The sequence below is a fragment of the Rhinoderma darwinii genome, chromosome 4 (genome assembly GCF_050947455.1).
Source record: "Rhinoderma darwinii isolate aRhiDar2 chromosome 4, aRhiDar2.hap1, whole genome shotgun sequence".
Taxonomy (NCBI): domain Eukaryota; kingdom Metazoa; phylum Chordata; class Amphibia; order Anura; family Rhinodermatidae; genus Rhinoderma; species Rhinoderma darwinii.
This window is the reverse complement of record NC_134690.1, coordinates 196,703,727-196,726,470: the sequence shown is the minus strand read 5'-3', so window position 1 is coordinate 196,726,470 and position 22,744 is coordinate 196,703,727. Positions and strand designations below refer to the sequence as shown.

Here is a 22,744-nt window from a genome sequence, read left to right as displayed (position 1 = left end):
TAAAATAGACTCATAAGAAGAGGTGACAGGCCCGCTTTAAGAATATTCCTCAGTCACTCTTCCAGCTAGAGTTGTTTACTATAATTAAAGGGTTATTCCTATCACAGAAAATGAAGGTTTATTTCAAGGATATGCCATCACTTTCTGATCAGTGGGGATCTGACTGCCAGGACCCCCACCAATACTGAGAAGAAAGGGGCTACAGCACTAGTCAAGCGATGTAGATCCACATTGTTTTTCCCTGCACTCTGGCGCTTCCGCTACATCTGTTCAGAGGGCTGCAGCACAGGCCATTAACTTGAAAACCACCACTGCAGATCCATAATTTTCAGGATCGGTGGGGGTCATAGCAGTTGGAACCCTACAGATGAGAAAGTGATGGCATATCCTAGCAATAAGTCATCACTATTTGTGATGGGAAATCTACCATTACAGAGTACTTCTACAATATACAAAGCATTACAGCATACTGTATGACCATAACCAGTTGTTTTGTCCATGTAATCCTTTTTCGTCAACATTAACGAAACGCCGTTGAGTCCTTTTTCTGGAAATGTCACCTAAAAAGGTCGAAACAATGTGGAATAGTCACAGTTCATAATTTCATTTTATTTTTGTGATGAGATCGACACTTAAGCATGCAAAGAATTGGGAATTTCTGCCAAGTGTATGCTATGTGATGACGTCTTGTTATGACTGTATCAGGAGGTATATTCACAAACACTTCCATGTGGGGAGAATTGAAAGCAAACCTTCTACCACAAGATCCATACGTTGCTGTACAGGTTGACAGATTTTTCAGATGCTAAAGATTTTTCCCCACAGTCAGCTTTTTCTTGGAATCCGGTCTTTTGGAGTTAACCAAGTTGGGCTGCTACTGTTCTCGGGCAGTTAAAGCCTAAGTCATCTGCACAACAGGTCAAATTGCTGTCCAGGTTGGTGCCACCTCTTTACCATGTACTGATACCTTTTTGAAGCATGCTCAGGTCGGTTCTGTCTGCCTTTGCATTAAATTTGTCCTGAGCCATGGCTACCGAAATAGTATTTTATAATGATATTCCATTTATTTAATTGCAGGCTTGAAATGCATATTATTCATAACTGATAGAAGCTTTTGCATGACTCCAACATAATAAAATACAGCAGAGTTTTCATTAACTGCTTTAGAGAATTATATAAAACCATCCAGCATGAAACATAAACTTAATCTAAACAAATATACTGCAAATTATGAGGCATCCATAGTTTACAGGGTTCTGTGGGCCAAGTGCAACATCTGAAAGGGGCCTATAAGATATACCTACTAAGGCCCCATGCACACGATCGTAAAAAACCTCCGTTTTTGCGGACCGCAATTGCGGTCCGCAAAAACGGAGCCATTCGCTTTCATTGAACACTGACACCTTTCCGTAGCACTACGGAAGGGTGTCAGTGCCGTGGAAATGTTCCGGGAATTATGGAACATGTCCGTTCTTTCGCATTTTGCGGGCCGTGCTCCCATACTTTGTATGGGAGCACGGCCCGAAAATGCGGCTGTCAGTCAGCGGCCGGCCGTGCCCGCAATCGCGGGCCGTGATTGCGGGCACGGTCGTGTGCATGGGGCCTAAGATCATATAAGATAATGCCCAGTTTACAAAAAGGCTCATTTTCTAGGGGTTCCCAATCTAACAGTTCTATATTTAGTCAATAATCCTTTCTGGCTCTTTAATGGGTTCACAGGGCCATAAATGGAGTACAAATTTGTCGATCTAGTACATTACTAAATACCCTAATTTTACCACCATGATTAATGTTCAAAGATAATACCCAATGAGGGAGATTTTGTTATATTTCCGTTCCATATGCCATGAATGTTGCTGGAGTTAAATGTGATACATTAATTTAGAGGTGCACGCCTCTTAATACATTTCTTGAATCCTCATCTGTCGTGCGCCATAATTTAAAGCGTGTAAATTATATTGGAAATCTACACTGCCACAAGCTGGCATAGATTTCCGCTATAATTTACACGCTGTGCTGGCTTCGTCCCCTTCCGCTATACTCCACCCACTTTTTAAGAAATGGTCTAAGTCGCCAGACATACCAAAAAGTCACCAAATTTTTGCAAAAAAACCTAGTTCTTGCACAAATTGCGACTTTTCTACACCAGAAAACTGGCGTACATTGCTTAACAAATTCCCCCAATGTCTTTATTTGGTTTCCTAATTTAAAAGGGTTTTCAATTTTACATAGAAATTGTACTTTACTGCATAGTGAAAAGCTATGTAAATGCCTATTTTTAGGATCTCTGCTTGCTATCATTGTATAGAAACATTCTTGTTTGCATCCAGAGGCTGACAACCTCTCCTGATCATGGGTGCACGGCCCATTAGGTATATTAGAGCTATCTCTTGAAACTGTGTCATCAGGACTTTATCAGGACTAATTTCCAGCTTCTGAATGTAAGCAAGAATATCTCCTTTTACTGACAGCAAGCAGAAATCTTGAAAATGGTGACGAATAGAAACACCAAGTCTTTCTTTGCTATAGCATTTTCCAGCTCATGGCATTAATGTTCCACCATATGTCACTATAGATTCCTCTAATATGAACATTGTCCTATAATAAGATTATATATACCAAAATAGTCTCGGTGCAATAAATAAAACGGCAGAAAAGAGAGATATTCTAGATATGGATACAAATGGTAATAGTTTGTATATGATAAATGTATACTGCATGATAAAGCTTTTCAATTAGTTATAATCTATATATAATATGAATGGGGACCAGCATGCTTTCCCTCTGCTGCCAATGATAGAACTTCTTAAACTTTTAAGTGGAAAATCAGAAACTGATTCAGTAAGTTGATAATGTATCATGTGGGAACATACAAACTGGTCTCTATTCCTTGTAGCCAAGATCAAAAATAGGATCGAACCAGTCTTACCATTGATTAAAAGTAAAGTAACCCTTTAGAGCGCAGACACGTTGCTTCCTTACCCGCTAATAATTCTCACTTTGCACTGACGGTAGTCTTGATTTACAAAATGAGTGAATATCATTATAAAATAAGACACAAAAAGTCTGTGTGTAATGCAGTCTGTACATGGAGGCTTTTGTTCATTTTGGTGAGCTCAAGCAAATCACGATTTCATGTACATCGCATGATGCCATGAAATGATCTACATGCAGAGAATTCCTTTCATTTTTTTTGTCCAATCATACCTGTTATCAACCATCTGATTTTTTTCCGTGTGCAGTTATGTGTGGGTTAACGTGCCCTCTCCACTGTATGCTCGCAGTATTCTAAACAATGCTCATCCGCGTGCTGTGATTCCGTCTTGCCATCATTAACCAGTCTTTTGTGAAAATCCATACATGCATTTTGATGTCAAAATGCTGTTTCTAGTATGGACTACCTGTCTACCTGTTATAGAAGCAGCACTCATTGGTTTCAATGGATCCTATGTCAGATAGGCAAATTCTTTATAAACAGCTGTTGTCCATGGGATAGGTATGGTTCCTGAAGTCTTTTTGTGGTACTCAACTTCCATGGAATTAACCATAGACTATTACCATGAAGCTCCTGGGCCCCAATGAAAAGCCTGTAACAGAGTCCCCCCACATTTAGACATAATTCATAGTACTGGACTCCTCATATGGGCCAGAATGATCCTTTTGAGCCCCCTAAGCGTCCAGGGACCGGGTGCACCCCCTATAGTTTCACCCCAGATAATTTCCTAGTAATATTTAAATGGCCTTAGTTTACTTGGGGGTTATTTAATGAAGATTTGTTTTTTTTTGGTATAATTTCACATAATATCACTATAATTATAATGAGAAAGAAAACGGATCTTCCGTTTAATAAGTCGGATATCCCATAACAAATGTGGATTTTTGGTAGAGAAACCATGTAATGAAATGGCATATTACAACAAACCTATTCATAACGTCATTGTAACGTAGAAAAACATAGAAGATAAACCAACTAGAGAAGATAGATTTCTATAGACGGAGATAGCCTCAATGTATGACCAGTTCATAGTATCTATATTACAGTAGACCACTTGTTCTCAGGATACTAAGGTTGTATAAACTTGGCATATTATGGCATGATCTACACCAAGCATGTATTAAATCATCTTTGATTGTCTTAGAAAATGTGTGTTCACTTCTCATTATTCCCTGTGAGTTTACATGTTCCTTGGTGTGTTTTCTAATATTCTTGATCATCCTTAATCATTCTCGAATGATTAAGCAACTCAAGATGTAAATGTTTGTGCTGTGCATTGTAAGTTTTATTATTGTCGATGTCCGCTTGAATTGTTTCCAGCAGAAGTCTGCCATGGTGTTGGAAACAACTGTATGCAAAGCTATTCTGTGTCAGCTTTCCATGTATATTGTACCCTACCGCGCTCCTTAATAATAATAATAATAATAATAATCATTGGAGTAGCAGATGATATTGCACCCTTGAGAGCATGCCTTGGATTTTCAGAAATACCCTGTATCTCCAAAGCATCGATCTGATTAAGAAACAATAGTATCTAAGGAATTTTCCTACTAAGATAAGAGGGGTGCAATAACATTTGCTATATTGGCCGGTCACTAATATATGTTGTCTACGTTTTCTTACAGTTGGACCCCCTACAGATCTAAATTTCACAATAGTAAATGAGAATACTGTTCGTATGTCATGGCAAAGGCCAGATGAGAGGATAAGCGGGTACAAGATTACTATTGTTTCAACAGTCGGTAAGTCATGCTCCACCTCAATGTGATGAACCATATATATCCCTCTTCAAGTTTATGATATTCATACAATGAAGCCTTGGAATGAGTAACAGTGGGTTTTGGCAGTTGTAAGTCATTTATACAATTTAGCTCTCCTAAGCCCCTCTTCTGTTAAACATACAGCTCTCAATGTTTTTTTTTGCCTTATATGAGCCTGACAACGACTTGCCAAATATTACGTTGCTAGATTACAGAAGAGTGATATAATTCAGAGTTTCTAATATTATTCTGATAAGGAATTTTATTTCAAGTGTCAAAGTAGAATTGTTTATAGAAAACTGTCAGTAAAACTAATTTCATTAATGGTCATATATTAAGAAATCTGTCCAGGGAGAAAATCTTTCTATAAACTGCCATTTATAAACCTGCAGTTTACAGCTCAATGAAGGACAGACGGTGTCTGATGACATTGTATCACCAAACACTTAAAGGGGTTGTCAGGGCATTTTATATTGATGGCCTATCCTCTGTCTCCCGCCACCCCACCGATCAGCTGACTGAAGGGTTCGTCACCGCGGCCTCTATAATGTTTACCAGACACGGCGCCGTAGACTTCCCTAGCGGCTGTGCCTGGGATTGTAGCTGAGTGCCATTCACTTGAATGGGATCAGAATTGCAATACCAGGCACATTCGCTATGGAGGTGTATGATGCTGTGCCTGTAAACTGGGAAAAGGCTGTGGCGACAAATGACAAAAGCGCAGTCGACTGTGCTATTGATTCCGTCAAGAATGGAACCCTGTCACAACGGTGACAAACGGAAATGATTAGCAAAGTTTCTGTCACCATTGAGATCAATGGTGATGCAAATGGAAACTAAGGTCTACGTTTGCTTTTCCGTTGAGGGGTTCCCTCGACGGAAACCCTCAACGGAAAGACAACGCTGATGTGAACAGGCCCTTATATTCACCACTATACTCCATACTGTTAATATTAACACATTTCTTTTATTTGTTACTAGCCCTCTATGTTTGTAATATATTTACTCTTACCTTATTGAATCTAAGGGTTTACTGACAATTCAAACATCAGTGGCCAGAAGGGACCCACAGCCAGCTAGAGTCACTCCTTAAAGTTTAAGAGCCGAGTCTACAAAAAAGAATAAATAAATGCCCATCAATTGCAATTAGATTTTCTAAACCCAATAATATTATGGCTATGGTGGTTGGTAAGGTAATGCCTGGGCCCCAGACCATTCTTAGTCTGCCCCTGGTTTAAACATAACTTTTATAATACACCTTTTTTTTCTTTCATTTTTTGATCAACAAATATTACATACCATATACGAAAATATCTCAGAATGAGGAACTCATGCTATGACGTAAGATAGTCTCTAATGTTTAACAGAGAACTCTGAGTAAAAGGCCCCGTTTCTTTTAATAAATGTCTTAAATATACTTTGTTTAATGCTTACCAGATGGACCTGCAAAAGAATTAGATCTTCCAGCTTCGGCAACCCAAACTGTGCTAACAGAACTTATACCAGATGTTCAATATGCAGTCACAATACTTTCGTATGATGAATTAGAGGAAAGTTTACCTGTGTTTGGAGAACTTACAAGTAAGCTGACATTCATCATCGAAATGATTACAAATGTACAGCACAACTGTTTTCACTCGCACATTCACAGATGGCACTACATAATCGATATGGAATGTATTGTTTTAGCCTTGTTATGATGACTTTAATGCAATTATTGTATCCACCGTAATAAGCATTGAATACATCTAATTCTCTGCTGTAATGGAGAAAGGTTGGTGCATGTTATGAAGAAGCAAAGCCATGCTTCCCATCATTGTAATGTGTTTCTGGATGTGAAATCAGACGGAATTACTCAGGTTCTTTGAGGTTATTAGACTATAGATTTTAAAGATTTAGAGGTTTTAAAGAAATGTTTGAGAATAATTACCTTTCTTCAACCTCTGACTGCTTGAAATAAACAATTTAATCTTTTCTTCCTTCTACTATATGGCTTTCTCCCCTTATTACCATGTGCCAACTGTGTTCAGTTGATAAATTTGATGCCATACCTTAGACATGGATATCATATAATCATATTGTACGAGGTCCATATGGTTGGGCACATTAGTTAACAACATCTGTATTTTTGGATTGCACACGTGATGTACATTTTTTTTTTTTATCAATGTAACAAATAAAGCGATTGATTCGATTGATTGATTGATTGATCAGAGGCTGAGAGCGGCAGATAGATAGGCAGATAGAAGGGAAGGTAATAGAGCTAGTGCATATATAAGAACTACTTTAGCAGGGAGACTAAAAGTCTGGCCCTGTACAGATTCACAGGATAAAGTAGATAAAAATATTCAGAAATCCTAGATGTCCACATGAAGGTGGAGATCTGACATGGTCACCCACTATACTTGTTATCTTCTGCTTCTTGTGGAATAATTCAAAAATAGAATCCATGAGTCAGGCCATGGTGGAGCAGTATTCCTATATTTTTGTAATTGCTAAACCTTAAAACTCAAAAATTTGTCAATTTCATTGTGTATAAATAATAATCATTTAATCGTATAATCGTTTAATTGACACAAATTTTGTTTTTTAGTTCAAACAGGAGGTCGTGTGACGACGGAAGAAAAGAAAGTGGTAACCACTGATTCACCACGTATGTGCGCCTTTAAAATGCTATAGAGACATATGTAATAAAGAATGGGACAAGGTCAAGAGGAATGTACATATATCTTAGAAATTGCTTCTCCCTTTGCAGTCATTGACCGGGAGCCAAGCGTTATGTGTTAGCCCTGCATTTATCTAGTGCCTGCTGAAACATAGCATAATAAACTTCACATAAATTAAATGCACATTAAAAGAATGGACAATCTCTATGTGATAACCCTGCTAGGGAATAGGAAATACAAGGGAGAATTCCATTATTATATATTTCAGTATATTGATATCTTCACATGAACAAGGCTCACATTTTTCATACCTATTTTTTTTAGGTGTGAAGTGTGACTAGCTAACTGTGCTAGTCTGTATCCTATGTGATGTCTTTGGCAATACTTTTAAAAAAGGAAAATTATTTATTTGCACTGAGTAAATAGTAAAAACTAAGAAGTAGCACGAGCAAAACCCTGCATAAATCAAATGTCATCCATTCAAGTTTAAAGGCTATGTAAACCTTGGAAAGGTTTTTGTTTTTTTTAAATAAAATAATTAATAAAATAATTAGTTTTTATTAAGAATTCTTTTTACTTTTTGAGATACAGCTGCTCTGTATTCTGCATACAGAGCAGCTGTATAGTTCGCTAAATCCTGTACTTGTCAGATCTGTGGGACTGACAGGTTCAGTGTCAGCTGGTCCTGCGTGTCTCTGACATGCAGGATCCACCTATTATCCATCACATCTAAGTTTAGAAAATAGTTGCGATCGATTACACGTGGATCCTTCCTGTCAGAGAAAGGCAGGACCCGCTGACACTGAACCCGTCAGGTCCGTGGGACTGACAGATTCAGGTCTTAGCAAACAATACCGCTGCTCTGTATAGAGAATACAGAGCAGCTGTATCTCAAAAAGTAAAAATAATTTTTAATAAAAACTAACTTTAAGGTTTTACCAATCACACTGACTGACCTGTTTATATATAAAAAAAAACTCTCTTTCAATGGTGTACACAGCCTTTAATATGTTTCTACATGTCAGTAGTAGCATCTATTTAATGTTAATGCTTTGCCTATGTGATATATTATACCCTGAAACATAATCTGCATCATCTTACTGTACCATTGAGTATGAGCCAAAACCCAAAAATCATATATAAACATTGTATTTGATGATGTTGTTTTTTTAGAATAGGGTTCCTCAACATGAAGTAGGTAGGAAGATAAGGGCACATCCTTAGATCCCCTTGATAGTTCTACAAGTTATATTAATATTTATCTAACCTTAAAAATGTAACTTGGGTGACAATGAAACATCATTCAGATGTCCTCACCTCTTCTCCCAGTCATAGCACATGGCGTCCTGCACATGGCCGTATTATGTCTCCATATAACCTCTAAATTCGACACAATCGTAATACAACACCCATAAACTTCAATGGGGCCCTACTATATCTCCGTATATGTCTCAGATTTTAAACGAAGATGCAGAAAAAACCTCCATATGTCTCTGAATAAAAAAAAAAATGGTGGCGTGCTCCCTATGAGTTGTTGTCTCCTAGAAATATTAATATAGAATTAGTCAATAAATGTATTTATATTACAATATTAATTCATAATAAGGTACATTTTTGGGGAGACTGGCACCTGCTCCCATAATGTTCTGCTCTCCAGCAAAAGGAGTCCAGCAGATGGAATACGTACAATTCAAGGAATTTCAGGTGTAGAACAAGTTATGCAGAAATAAGCAGTACAATTCTCATGAACAGACTAGTATTTCAGCAAATGTCATAGTCATAAGTCACCGTATATAAAGGGCTAATAACTGTCTCAACGAAATGCATCAAATCTACTGATAAAATTGTTTGCCCACATTTACTGAGTAAATCTAGTGAAGCCTTGATCAGCATTTCTTTAATATGGCCTGTTTTTTTGTAGATGTGTTTCTCTAATGACTCATATTTTATTTTAAGGTTGTTCTATTAGTGCAGTTGCTGATGTCGTTTTTCTTGTGGATGGCTCTTGGAGTGTGGGAAAAAGCAACTTCAAATATATCCTTGACTTCATGACTTCCTTGGTTTCGGCATTTGACATTGGGGAAGACAAGGCAAGGGTTGGCGTTGTTCAGTACAGCTCTGATACCAGGACTGAGTTTAAACTGAACAAATATTTTAAGAAGAATGAGTTATTGGCTGCTATTAAGAGAATACCTTACAAAGGAGGAAATACAATGACAGGTACTGGTCTTACAATTTCTCCGTTTAGTCCTGTAAAGTTTTAGTTCTTATGTTTTGAAATTGCATAGCTAGAGAATGCCTGTGTTTTTTTTTATTGAGGGGGCAATTTAAGTGGCAATGGTATCACATTGTGGCCACCATTACTGGGTATTATATCTGACATTGGAGGACATTGTGCCTGGCATTTTGCAGTACACTATAGCTAACATGGCATGGGGACATACCGTGGCTGAAACTATATGGGAGAACTGTGGCTGCAACTGTATGGGAGCCCGCTGTAGCTAGCACTGCATAGATATATGGTGCTAGAACTCCTCAGTAGGCGGACATTATCTCATATATATTGTCTGTTTTGTGAAACACCTCCATCTCAGTCTAAATGACAGATACTGAATACAGTTAAATATAGTATGTTCTTTTTATATATATATATATATATATATATATATACAGTATATATATACATATTTATATACACAGCATATATATATGCATATATATATATATATATATATATATATATATATATATATATATATATATATATATAAAAATATATATAGTATTAAAAATATCAACATTCAATTTCAGGTGAAGCCATAGATTACTTAATAAGAAATGCCTTTGTCCAATCCGCTGGATCCAGGAAAGGATTTCCTAGAATTGCAATTATTATTACTGATGGAAAATCTCAAGATGAAGTTGAAATTCCAGCAAAGGAGCTTCAGAATTTAGGAGTCGAAGTGTTTACATTGGGTAAGGAAATTGTTATTATTAGTATCATTTATATAAAGTAGGCATGTGTCCTAAACTTATGTATGGCGTACATTGTCTTCATCATAACAATTACTTAATATTAACATGACGCATAGTATAAATGAGATATCAGCATTCCGGTTGATGATTGACTGATTTATCATAACAAATGCATTTGTTGGCAATACTGTCTAAACATGAGCTTTATTTCTGGCTTTGTTTTGCCAAAAGGAGGGACTGTAATCTTATATAATCCATGTCTAGCTATATGCACATAATATACCCACCTCATCCACTTACATTAAGTCTATAATATTGACCGCCTTAAACATTGGAATGCATAAACATTATAGAATGCAATACTCATAGTCATAAGGAATAGCATACCACCTACTTCTTGAATTGAAATACAATGGGGCAGATTACTACTGCGTGTTTGTTTTGGTGAATTTTACTGAAATATGGCGAGTTTCATTTTAAACTAATTTAAGAACAGATTTTTGTGCCCCACTAGATACTTTTAAAATGTGTCTAGAAAAAGGTCGTGGCCTAGAAGGGAAGTGGCGTGTGCCACAAATGTGTGGCAAATGAAACCTAGCCAAAAAGACTTGGTATAAGGAAGAGAAAGGGTTTAGCAAGATGCACCAAATTTATGATAAATCGTTATGTCACTGTGATAAATTTTGGCCATTTTGTGACTCCCTTATACAGCTTAATAAACCTGCATCCAATATACAGTATAGAAACATATTTACATAATTTTAATGTTATTGGCACAAAGGTGGCACTAACAGTCAGTGATGGTTGATGATTCTAGGCGGCATATTTAGCATGCTAAGAATTAGCGGAAACATTGCATTAAAGCAAATAGTCTAACTGGAAATGGCTTATTACTGATGTTTTATTTTCTTTTAGGAATAAAGGCAGCAGATGCAAAAGAACTGAAACAAATGGCCTCATTACCTTCTTTAAAACATGTTTACAGTGTTGCCAATTTTGATAATATAGTCGATGTGCAGAATGAAATTATTACTCAAGTTTGCTATGGAGTCGATGATCAACTAAGTGAACTCATTAGTGGAGAAGAAGGTAAGTAATGGTCCTGCATACATATCACTATTTACTCGCTATAGATGTTTAAAGCGATATTTCAGCTCTTAACCTTTATCACCTATACAATGAATAGGTGATAAATGTCATATCGGTGGGGGGCTGACTGCTGGGTTCCCCTTAGATCACTAGAATTGGGAACCCCCCACCAGCACATCCACAGTGAGGAGGAGTTCTATGGAGCGGCAGTTGAGTATGACCTCTGACGTCCCATATGTTTCTATTGGAGGTACAGCCAGATACTCTTACTTGGCTGTTTTCATATCTTTCATAGAGATCTACTGGGGAGGAACAGAGGACTGGTGTTGCCCATTCCAGTGATTTGTGGGGGTCCAAAATGTTAATGGCTGAAATAATCTTTAAATATTTATACTGCCATTTTAATTTGTATATATAGTATCATCATAAACTTTTTTTTATTTACAGCTGCAGAAAAACAAACTGTGTGTTACACCTTCCTTTAATAGCTTGATTTATATTTATTACTCATTGGAATTCATGTAATACCAACAGTGTGATTATGTTTTATCTTTCTAAACAATGTTCAAAGGCCTAGCGTATTGAGTCAGTCCATTTAAGCTGATAAATAATTTTATTTGAAGAACACATGGTTGTAGCAAGCACAGTTTGAACAAAATAGTATAAAAACATGTTAGTTTTAACTGGACATCATTTATTAATAGTACATTTCATTTTAAATATCTGCAGGCATGAGAAAATCTGTGTGGATATTTCCATTAAATTCAACTATTCTTTATTTATTCTCCTTTTAAATTTTAGCTGTGGATTCTCCGTCAGACTTGATGGTCACAGAAATTTCTTCCAAATCCATGAAGATTACCTGGAGGCCTTCACCCAGCCAAATCACAGGCTACAGAGTTCAGCTTATTCCAATGTTGGCAGGAAGTAAACAACAAGCCTTGAATGTTGGCCCTCAAACTACTAGCCTTACTCTAAAGGATCTATCCCCAGATACTGAGTACCAGATTAATGTATTTGCAATGAAAGAACTCACAGCGAGTGAGCCAGTCTCAACACTGGAAAAAACCCAGGCAATGAAAATAAGAGTTGGTAAGATATTGACTTTAAATTATTTACCTTCCTGTGTAAAGAAGTTTCCCTAAACATAAAAAGCAAAAACAATATTTTTCACTGAACCTTCTCAGCAATAATGTCCAAAAGCTTTAACATATGATGGTATTATATTTTACAGAGTGTTCCGGTGGAGTGGATATAAAAGCTGATGTTGTCCTCCTAGTTGATGGCTCCTATAGTATTGGAATTGTAAATTTTGCAAAAGTCAAAGCCTTCTTGGAAGTACTAGTAAAAAGTTTTGACATTTCACCCAATAAAGTGCAGATCAGTCTGGTACAGTACAGCCGAGATCCATTTACAGAATTTGCTTTGAACAAGTATGACAAGATTGAAGATATTCTTCAAGCAGTGAATGCATTTCCATATAGAGGGGGCTCTACTAACACTGGCAAAGCTATGAGTTATGTCAGGGAAAAGGTGTTCGTTGAGAACAAGGGTGCAAGAACAAATGTCCCAAGAGTCATGATACTCATTACTGATGGAAAATCTTCTGATGCCTTTAAAGACCCAGCTACAAAGTTGAGAAACTCAGATGTAGAGATTTTTGCTGTTGGTGTTAAAGATGCAGTAAGAAGTGAGCTGGAAGCAATTGCTTCTCCACCTGCCGATACCCATGTCTACACAGTAGACGACTTTGATGCTTTCCAAAGAATTTCTTTTGAGCTAACTCAATCTATCTGTCTTCGCATTGAACAAGAACTCCAGACAATAAAGAGGAAATGTAAGTTTATAACATATCTAGAAGTATTTGGTACCGTATATTTTTATTCAGTACCAGTCCAATCTATGCCTAGCCAAGTCATAAAAATACTATGTGACATATCTGAGTTTTGTGAACAAATTAAATTCTGCCTATTATTTGTCACACTTGCTTTGTCTTTGTTTATATATTTAGATAATCCAAACACTACATTTTCTAATTGTGCATTGTAGTAAAGATAATTAAAAAGGCCCTCTCGGCACCCCTAACATCTCTGTTTTATTAAATACTGGGGCATCTTTCCTTAGTACTATGCATTCTGTCCTTCCTCTCTTCTTCCCTTCCTCCTGGAAATGTATGAAACCATTATCAAATGAGTGTTACCATTTCCTTTTTATTGGGTGTGTCCCTTCACTGATTGGGCAGTGTCAGAGCATGTAGGGACACACCCCTTTGATAAGGGGAATGGTGACAGTCCGTTGTCAAGTTATGTAATGCTCTAAGTTTCCATAGATTTAACAAGGTTTTTACATTAATGATATCGGAAAAGTAGTATGAAAGGACTTGAATTGACTTGCCAAGCAATATTTCTTGCTTGGGGATTCTATCAATATACAACTATTCCTCTATCAGAAATCTAGTCATGGAAATGTTATTTTCACTGCTGTATCTCAGAAACCTTTTAGGTACAAAATTCATTATTCCTTGAAGCCCTCCCATTAAGAAACCCATAACATAAAACTATTTAGCCCTTACTATAGCTGTTACGTTAATTAACATAGTAGATAAAAACAGTTCCCATAAAACCTACTTTTGGTGTCATTACAGCTTTGACTCCTGCTCAGAATCTAACATTCTCTGAAGTCACATCCAGAAGCTTCAGAGTAAACTGGTCGCCAGCAGCGGAAGATGTTCTATCCTACCTTGTCAAATACAAAGTGGCTGTTGGTGGAGAAGATATCATAGTATCTGTTCCAGGCACAACTACCACCACCGTTCTTTCCAATCTCCTACCAGAAACCACTTATGCTGTAACAGTTTCTGCAGAATACGAAGAAGGAGAGAGCCCTCCATTAGAAGGAGAAGAAACAACTTTAGAAGGTAGGTGCAATTCAACATGAAAATCGAGTTCTAGACCTTTGGGGCAAATTATTGTATCAGAGCCTGACCCTACCTAAGAACTTGGGTCCCCTGGTGGGAATTAATTGGAATACAACCCATCATACAGTGGGGTGGAAGCTCAATCCAAAAGAAGAGGCAGCAAAATCCAAAATTTATTCACCCAACATACAGGCAACATATCACCTTCCCATTGATGGCATTTTCAAGCTGGGAAGGTGAAACGTTGCCTGTATGTTGGGCAGTGGCGGATTAAGAAGACCATGGGCCCTGGGCTGTTACCCAAACTTGGGCCCCCCTTCTCCACCACCACCCTGCCGCACCGTAACTATTGCTAACACTACCTAAACACTAGTACACAAAGTAGGCACATTATGCACAAAGTACACACAGTACACAAAGTACGCACATTATGCACAAAGTACGCACATTATGCACAAAGTACACACAGTACACAAAGTAGGCACATTATGCACAAAGTAGGCACATTATGCACAAAGTAGGCACATTATGCACAAAGTACACAAAGTACGCACATTATGCACAAAGTACACACAGTACACAAAGTAGGCACATTATGCACAAAGTACACAAAGTAGGCACATTATGCACAAAGTACGCACAGTACACAAAGTAGGCACATTATGCACAAAGTACACAAAGTACGCACATTATGCACAAAGTATGCACAGTACACAAAGTACCACATTATGCACAAAGTACACAAAATAGGCACATTATGCACAAAGTACGCACAGTACACAAAGTACCACATTATGCACAAAGTACGCACATTATGCACAAAGTACGCACATTATGCACAAAGTACACAAAGTAGGCACATTATGCACAAAGTACGCACATTATGCACAAAGTACACACATTATGCACAAAGTACGCACATTATGCACAAAGTACACAAAGTAGGCACATTATGCACAAAGTACGCACATTATGCACAAAGTACGCACATTATGCACATAGTACGCACATTATGCACAAAGTACACAAAGTAGGCACATTATGCACAAAGTACGCACATTATGCACAAAGTACGCACATTATGCACAAAGTACGCACATTATGCACAAAGTACACAAAGTAGGCACATTATGCACAAAGTACGCACATTATGCACAAAGTACACAAAGTAGGCACATTATGAACAAAGTACGCACATTATGCACAAAGTACGCACATTATGCACAAAGTACACAAAGTAGGCACATTATGCACAAAGTACGCACATTATGCACAAAGTACGCACATTATGCACAAAGTACACAAAGTAGGCACATTATGCACAAAGTACGCACATTATGCACAAAGTACACAAAGTAGGCACATTATGCACAAAGTACGCACATTATGCACAAAGTACGCACATTATGCACAAAGTACACAAAGTAGGCACATTATGCACAAAGTACGCACATTATGCACAAAGTACACACAGTACACAAAGTACGCACATTATGCACAAAGTACGCACATTATGCACAAAGTACACAAAGTAGGCACATTATGCACAAAGTACGCACATTATGCACAAAGTACGCACATTATGCACAAAGTACACAAAGTAGGCACATTATGCACAAAGTACGCACATTATGCACAAAGTACACACAGTACACAAAGTACGCACATTATGCACAAAGTACGCACATTATGCACAAAGTACGCACATTATGCACATTATGCACAAAGTACGCACATTATGCACAAAGTACACAAAGTACGCACATTATGCACAAAGTACACAAAGTACGCACATTATGCACAAAGTAGGCACATTATGCACAAAGTAGGCACATTATGCACAAAGTATGCACAGTACACAAAGTACCACATTATGCACAAAGTACGCACATTATGCACAAAGTACACACAGTACACAAAGTACGCACATTATGCACAAAGTACGCACATTATGCACAAAGTACACAAAGTAGGCACATTATGCACAAAGTACGCACATTATGCACAAAGTACACAAAGTAGGCACATTATGCACAAAGTACGCACATTATGCACAAAGTACACACAGTACACAAAGTACGCACATTATGCACAAAGTACGCACATTATGCACAAAGTACGCACATTATGCACATTATGCACAAAGTACGCACATTATGCACAAAGTACACAAAGTACGCACATTATGCACAAAGTACACAAAGTACGCACATTATGCACAAAGTAGGCACATTATGCACAAAGTAGGCACATTATGCACAAAGTATGCACAGTACACAAAGTACCACATTATGCACAAAGTACGCACATTATGCACAAAGTACGCACAAAGTACGCACATTATGCACAAAGTACGCACAGTACAAAGTAGGCACATTATGCACAAAGTACGCACAGTACACAAAGTACCACATTATGCACAAAGTACGCACAGTACACACATTATGCACAAAGTACGCACAGTACAAAGTACGCACATTATGCACAAAGTACGCACAGTACACAAAGTACACACATTATGCACAAAGTAGGCACATTATACACAAAGTATGCATAGTACACAAAGTACACACGAGTATGCACATTATACACTAAGTAGGCACATTATACACGAGTATGCACATTATACACAAAGTACACCTTGTAAACACATGAATATGGACATTAAACATACATGAATATGGACATTAAACATACATGAATATGGACATTAAACATACATTAATATGGACATTAAACACACATGAATATGGATATTAAACACACATGCACTTACCTTTTATGTCTTCACTGCAGCTCTTCTCCTGCTCACAGCACAGAGCCCGCCGACAGTCTCCCCTCCCCCATGTCCCGACAGCTAGCAGCAGAGATGTTTAGAGCAGGGAAGGGGGGCTGGAGGGGGAGCTTCTAAAGCAGCACAGACCACGGCTGCTAAGTAGAAGCAAAGCTCCCCTCGCCTGACAGGTGCGGTCCTGGCACCGGGGCTCCCTCCGGTGCTAGCGACGCCACTGGGCATGAGGGGGTTCGGGCGGTCATAGGCTCCCTGGGAGCCTTGGGCCCCCTGGCAGTCTTGGGCCCCGGGCGACCGCCCGAAACGCCCTAATGATAATCCGCCACTGATGTTGGGTGAATACATTTTGGATTTTTCTATACCACTGGAGTGCTGCCTCTTCTTTTGGATTGTGGTTGAACTTGTTTGGGGTCTCATGTCAAGATTCCCCTGAGGATAGCACCCACATTTCTACGCTACGGTGCAGCTCCTATACCTCGTTTGTTTGTGGGATGGAATCTGTTATTCAAGAATAATGTTAATATTAATTACAGAAGTAAAGAGAGTATGAGCTAAACGTAGCATTTCTACACCCCACGATGAAAAACTGGAATGAGTTACCATCTAGAGAAGGCGATTTGTTTCAATTAGTTCTTCTTACTTTATGTGACCTCCATAAACTTTGCAACTTCTGGACCAAAACTGCTTAGATATTGTAGGGCATTGTCTCTGATTCTGCATATTTTAGAAAATAAAGTAGATGACTGAGAATAATAACAAAGTAATGATATAATAAGTGTCTCATAAAGTGTTTCAATACACCCATGTTTACAGAAAGACAGTTGAAAAAAAAAGTCTGGTGAGTCAGCCAGTCAAAATGTTCTATTAAATTCTTGCTGGGAGGTATCTTTGTCTCTAGTATACCAATGCTCAGTTTGTTAGTAAAAACATTTTGGCAGCAATCGACAATTTCAACATCAAGTTATGATAGTCCTAATGAAGTGAAGCACTCTATTAACTTAAATAACTCCTATTATACAATGAGTAAAACATTTGTCCTGACAAATCTAGTATAAAATACAACTATGTACAACAAAAGGTTTTTCAAACAAAGATATTTACGGTGCTATGGCGTAGTTTAATATTATTTCTATGAATGGTTTTGTAACCTTCATATCTTTTGGTTTGTAAGTTTCTTTTATCACCTTACCTTTATAGTGAAAGGAGCACCTCGAAACCTTATAGTAAGTGATGAGACTACAGACAGCTTTAAAGTAGGCTGGTCACCAGCTCCTGGAAATGTCTTAAGGTACAGGATTGGATATCGTCCAGTGTCTGGGGGTGAACGAAAAGAAGTAACAGTGCCAGGAAATGAAAGAGCCGTGACACTACAGAATCTCTTGTCTGACACAAAGTACCACGTATCTGTCACACCTGAATATCGCTCAGGTCCAGGGAAACCCTTGACAGGAAATGGAGCAACTGAAGAAGGTAAAAAAATCACACGACAATAATTGTTTTTAAATCTTCAATTTTTATATGACAAAAACAAAAAGATGTATAGTTGTAGAAATTTCAGAGTTGCGATAAATTCTTTTGTTGCTTTTCTTTCATACAGTATTAGGAGAGCCAAGAAATCTGAGAGTTTATGATGCTACCACATCCAGCTTGAGGCTATCTTGGGATGCAGCACCTGGCAAAGTACTGCAGTACCTTGTAACGTACACACCAGCTGCAGGAGGGGAACCCAAAGAGGTTACACTCAGAGGAACTGTTACTAATACAATATTAAAGGAACTGGATGCTGGCACAACTTATTCCCTCTCTGTAAATGCATTATATGGATCAGGAGCTGGTTCTGCCCTCACTGGTGAAGGGACTACTGTTGATGGTAAGAACTATTTTTGTTAGTTTATAAAGCATGGATTTTGTGTGGTTGTCATAGCATTATGATGTTTGTAAAGGCATCATTGTGGTGAGATTACTTCTTTGCTATGTCACCCATTTAGCTTTTGTCCTGTGCTATGAATAACAGTTCATTCCTAGGAAAAATTATAAGGCTATGCCCAAATTTTAATGCTCCAGGATATTGAAGCACTAACATTTGTCCACACAGGACTTTCTGTATACCCTTGTACTTCTTGTATCTGCTTGTGTCCTGTTATTCTTATTGGTATGGGAGAAAGTAATTATAGGACTTTTAGGATTATGTCACAATAAGACTAGAAAATAGAGTACTGGCTAGCAACAAGCAGGCAGCCAATCACACAAGCAAACAAACAAGCAAGCAACCAACCAGATACTTACACTTTTTTTTTTTACACGCTCCTAAGCCAAGTACCCCGTATTCAAGCAAATTACATCAATGTACCTCCAAGGATATGATTTTATACTGTACTGCCTGTTTAAAACATGGCATGAGCACAGTGCGAGTAGCCACTAGTGACATAGCAAGTATTGCCCGGGGTACACTTACCACAGGTTGAGAACCTAGACCTAGAGAATAGGATTCCTCAATATATTAAAGGCTAGTTCCCCCTATTCAAAGAAATTATATTAAAGCACCCACAAAACTATAATCATACACTGTGCTGCTCGTTCACAAGTACAGTATGAGGACAGAGCATGTACCCCTTGGAGATATATACATACCACAGGTTGAGAACCTAGGGTCTAGATGGCCTGAAAAAATAAGAGCTATAAACTGATTGGCTACCATTAGAAGACACACTAGTAGATTTTGGAAGAAAAGGCATTTGATTATTATTAATATTATTATTATTATCTAAGAAGTGTCTTCAGCGTGATAGTAGTCCAGTTTTGGTGAATGATGGGCCAGATAAAAGGATTTATTTAAGCATTTTCTTCGACTTCCTTTAGTGTGACTGAAGCAGAGTTACATGTTAATTATAGAGGGTAGAAAAAGAAGTACATTTGGCTGTCTTTTTATATAGGTTTACCTTCATTGTGTCTAGGAAGCTTTACATTGTCTATATGTTTACACCAAAGGCGTAACTTAAAAGCTCCTGGGCCACAATGCTAAATCTATAACAGGGCCCCCACCTACCATATATCATTCATAATACTGGTGTTTTCTCAAGCGGCTGAGGGGCTTTTGGCCCACTGAGGCTCTAGTTTCCACTCAAACTGTATATTTTTCTTGCACCTTCTTCAAACTAAACTTCCTGATTGAAATGTGTTGTAGCGGGAAAGCAAACACTTTATCTTTGCATTACGCTTGTGTACAGTATAACCTTTAAATCGTTTTTCAAGATATACACAAATCAGTTGATTGTCAAATAGTCTGAAAAAATACTTTTTTTTAGCAGAATTAGGCTAATTCACTGTATTTATTCTAACATGTAATTGGGTTTAGATGGTGTACATTGATCAATAGTGTTGTAAGAATGTACAAAAAAACATACCACTTAATTTAGTGCAACTTAATCAAAATTGCACACATAACATAATATATTTAACAGCAAACTAGGAACATTTAAGTCACCTCCTGGCTGTACACGCCAATATTTTGTACCAGGAACTAATAAATATGAAGAAACCATTGTGAGTTGTTAAGATTCCTCATTCTAATGGGAGCGATTCCATATTATATTATTAGTCCTCTAATGTAACCTTTCTAATGTCCCCTAACCAATGATTTGCTTTAATCCCTCTGAATTAGAAACGCCGTCTTAAATAACTGGCTTACCTTCCCTTGAACACAATTCTTAGCCAATTATCATGTGGTACATTTGGTTCTATTCGGGAAAGTAATGCGATAAAGGAAATTAAAGGAGACTATGTATAGCAAACATTTACAATATATGCTATGACTGATGATTTCAACAGAAGACGCAGATTTAGCTGACCATGCTTCATTTCCAGGCATTGTGAACTGAGCGAGAAGGGAACATGATATGCTGGAGGTGGACAAACATTTTCATTTTAATCTTTTGGACAGAAAGCCTCATACTTTCTATTTTTTTGTGGTAGCTGGCACACTATTATCTTTTCAATGCGCTGTGCTAATGAAAATTGCAGGCAGCTTTCCTTGTTTGTCCAACACTTTAATGGCCATACAATACACGTTATTACAAAACTTCGTCATAGCCCAAATAGAAATGTAATGGAAAATACAGGCAGAAGAGGGGCTGGGAATTCAATAATCTGTGGCTGCTACTGTTTTAGCAATCGAGTTTCCCAAGAGTGAGGAGGTGGTTAGAAGAATCTTGGCACAAGTTGATTTTTTACAACCTTAGGGCATAAATTTAAAACACAAACACAGACTACACTTCAGTTGTTAATATATTAAATCAGTCTTGATGTTAATTGCTGAGATGAAATTGGAGGTGAAATACTTTCTCTTTTTCCATTGCTGTAGGCAGAATTGAGAGTAACCCAGCCCATGGATCTTAAAAATGTGCCATCTGATTATAAAACAAATGGTAATTACCTTTTATTGCAGAATAGTAGGTGAGAGCCAAACCTATGATATAGCAAATGAACAAATACACAACTCTCTCCCTAAATGGGCTGCTGAGAACATAGGCAAAAATTGCTCTATAACGGAAAAAAAGTTTTACATTGAAAACGGTATGCTCAGAGGAAAGTCATATAGGATTATGTACACCCTATTCTAAATTATAAAAAAATAAGAAGTCCCATATACATAAAGCCGCAGTATGGACCTTCTAATAATCCATCATTTTTTGAATTTTAGCACATATCTTACATTACTTTTAAGTCTCATATTAGGCAGATCTTAATAACCAGTAAGGATTACATAGCATCTTTTAAAATCTTTTTTGTTATTTTTCTTAAGCAGTAACACAGATACTGATTGATCAGTTTTTACAGCTACAGATCAGGCCTAATGCACATGACTGCAAAAGTTTTTACTGTCTGCAAATACGGATCCGATGGCTACCGATACACATCCGTAGGCGTCCACAATTGCGGAAGCACCCATAGACTTTTATGGGCGAGTCCATGCCGCAATTGCGGTCAAGAATAAGAAATGTTCTATATTTTGCCCATAGAACAAATACAGGGGGGCATATATGCCCCCTGTAGATAGCGCCATACAGCACCCCTGTAGATAGCGCCCTGCAGCTCCCACTGTAGATAGCACCATACAGCCCCCTATAGATAGCGCCATACAGCTCCCCTGTAAATAGTACCATACAGCCCCCCCTGTAGATTAAGCCATACAGCCCCCCTGTAGATACTGCCATACAGACCCACCCTGTAGATAGCACCATATAGCCCCCTTGTAGATAGTGCCATACAGCCCTCCTGTAGATAGCGCCATAGACCCCCCTGTATATAGCGCCATACAGCCCCCTTTATATAACACCATAAAACCCCCTGTAGATAGTGCCAGATAGAGACCCCCCTCCTGTAGGTAGCGCCACATAGCAACTCCAAAACACCTCCCATATAACAACTCCCGTCGTAGCAGAGGGGCAGCCGACTAAACAAAAGTCAATGGAAAGTCTAAGCACAAGAGTATCTGTATGAAAGTCCAGACAGACACGAGATGTAACAGATGCTTTGGCACAGATGATTCGT

The 22,744-nt window shown here is 37.9% G+C and overlaps 1 protein-coding gene across 1 annotated transcript in view; it reads left to right on the top strand.

The window, feature by feature from the left end:
* Positions 1–22,744, top strand: part of COL12A1 (collagen type XII alpha 1 chain) — a 150,054-nt gene that overhangs the window by 13,250 nt on the left and 114,060 nt on the right. The window contains exons 3-13 of the mRNA XM_075862036.1: positions 4,621–4,737; positions 6,193–6,336; positions 7,349–7,408; positions 9,378–9,641; positions 10,233–10,397; positions 11,313–11,486; positions 12,288–12,578; positions 12,721–13,323; positions 14,131–14,403; positions 18,392–18,664; positions 18,792–19,064. Coding sequence (XP_075718151.1) covers positions 4,621–4,737; positions 6,193–6,336; positions 7,349–7,408; positions 9,378–9,641; positions 10,233–10,397; positions 11,313–11,486; positions 12,288–12,578; positions 12,721–13,323; positions 14,131–14,403; positions 18,392–18,664; positions 18,792–19,064 — 2,637 coding nt within the window. The remainder of the gene's footprint in view (positions 1–4,620; positions 4,738–6,192; positions 6,337–7,348; positions 7,409–9,377; positions 9,642–10,232; positions 10,398–11,312; positions 11,487–12,287; positions 12,579–12,720; positions 13,324–14,130; positions 14,404–18,391; positions 18,665–18,791; positions 19,065–22,744) is intronic.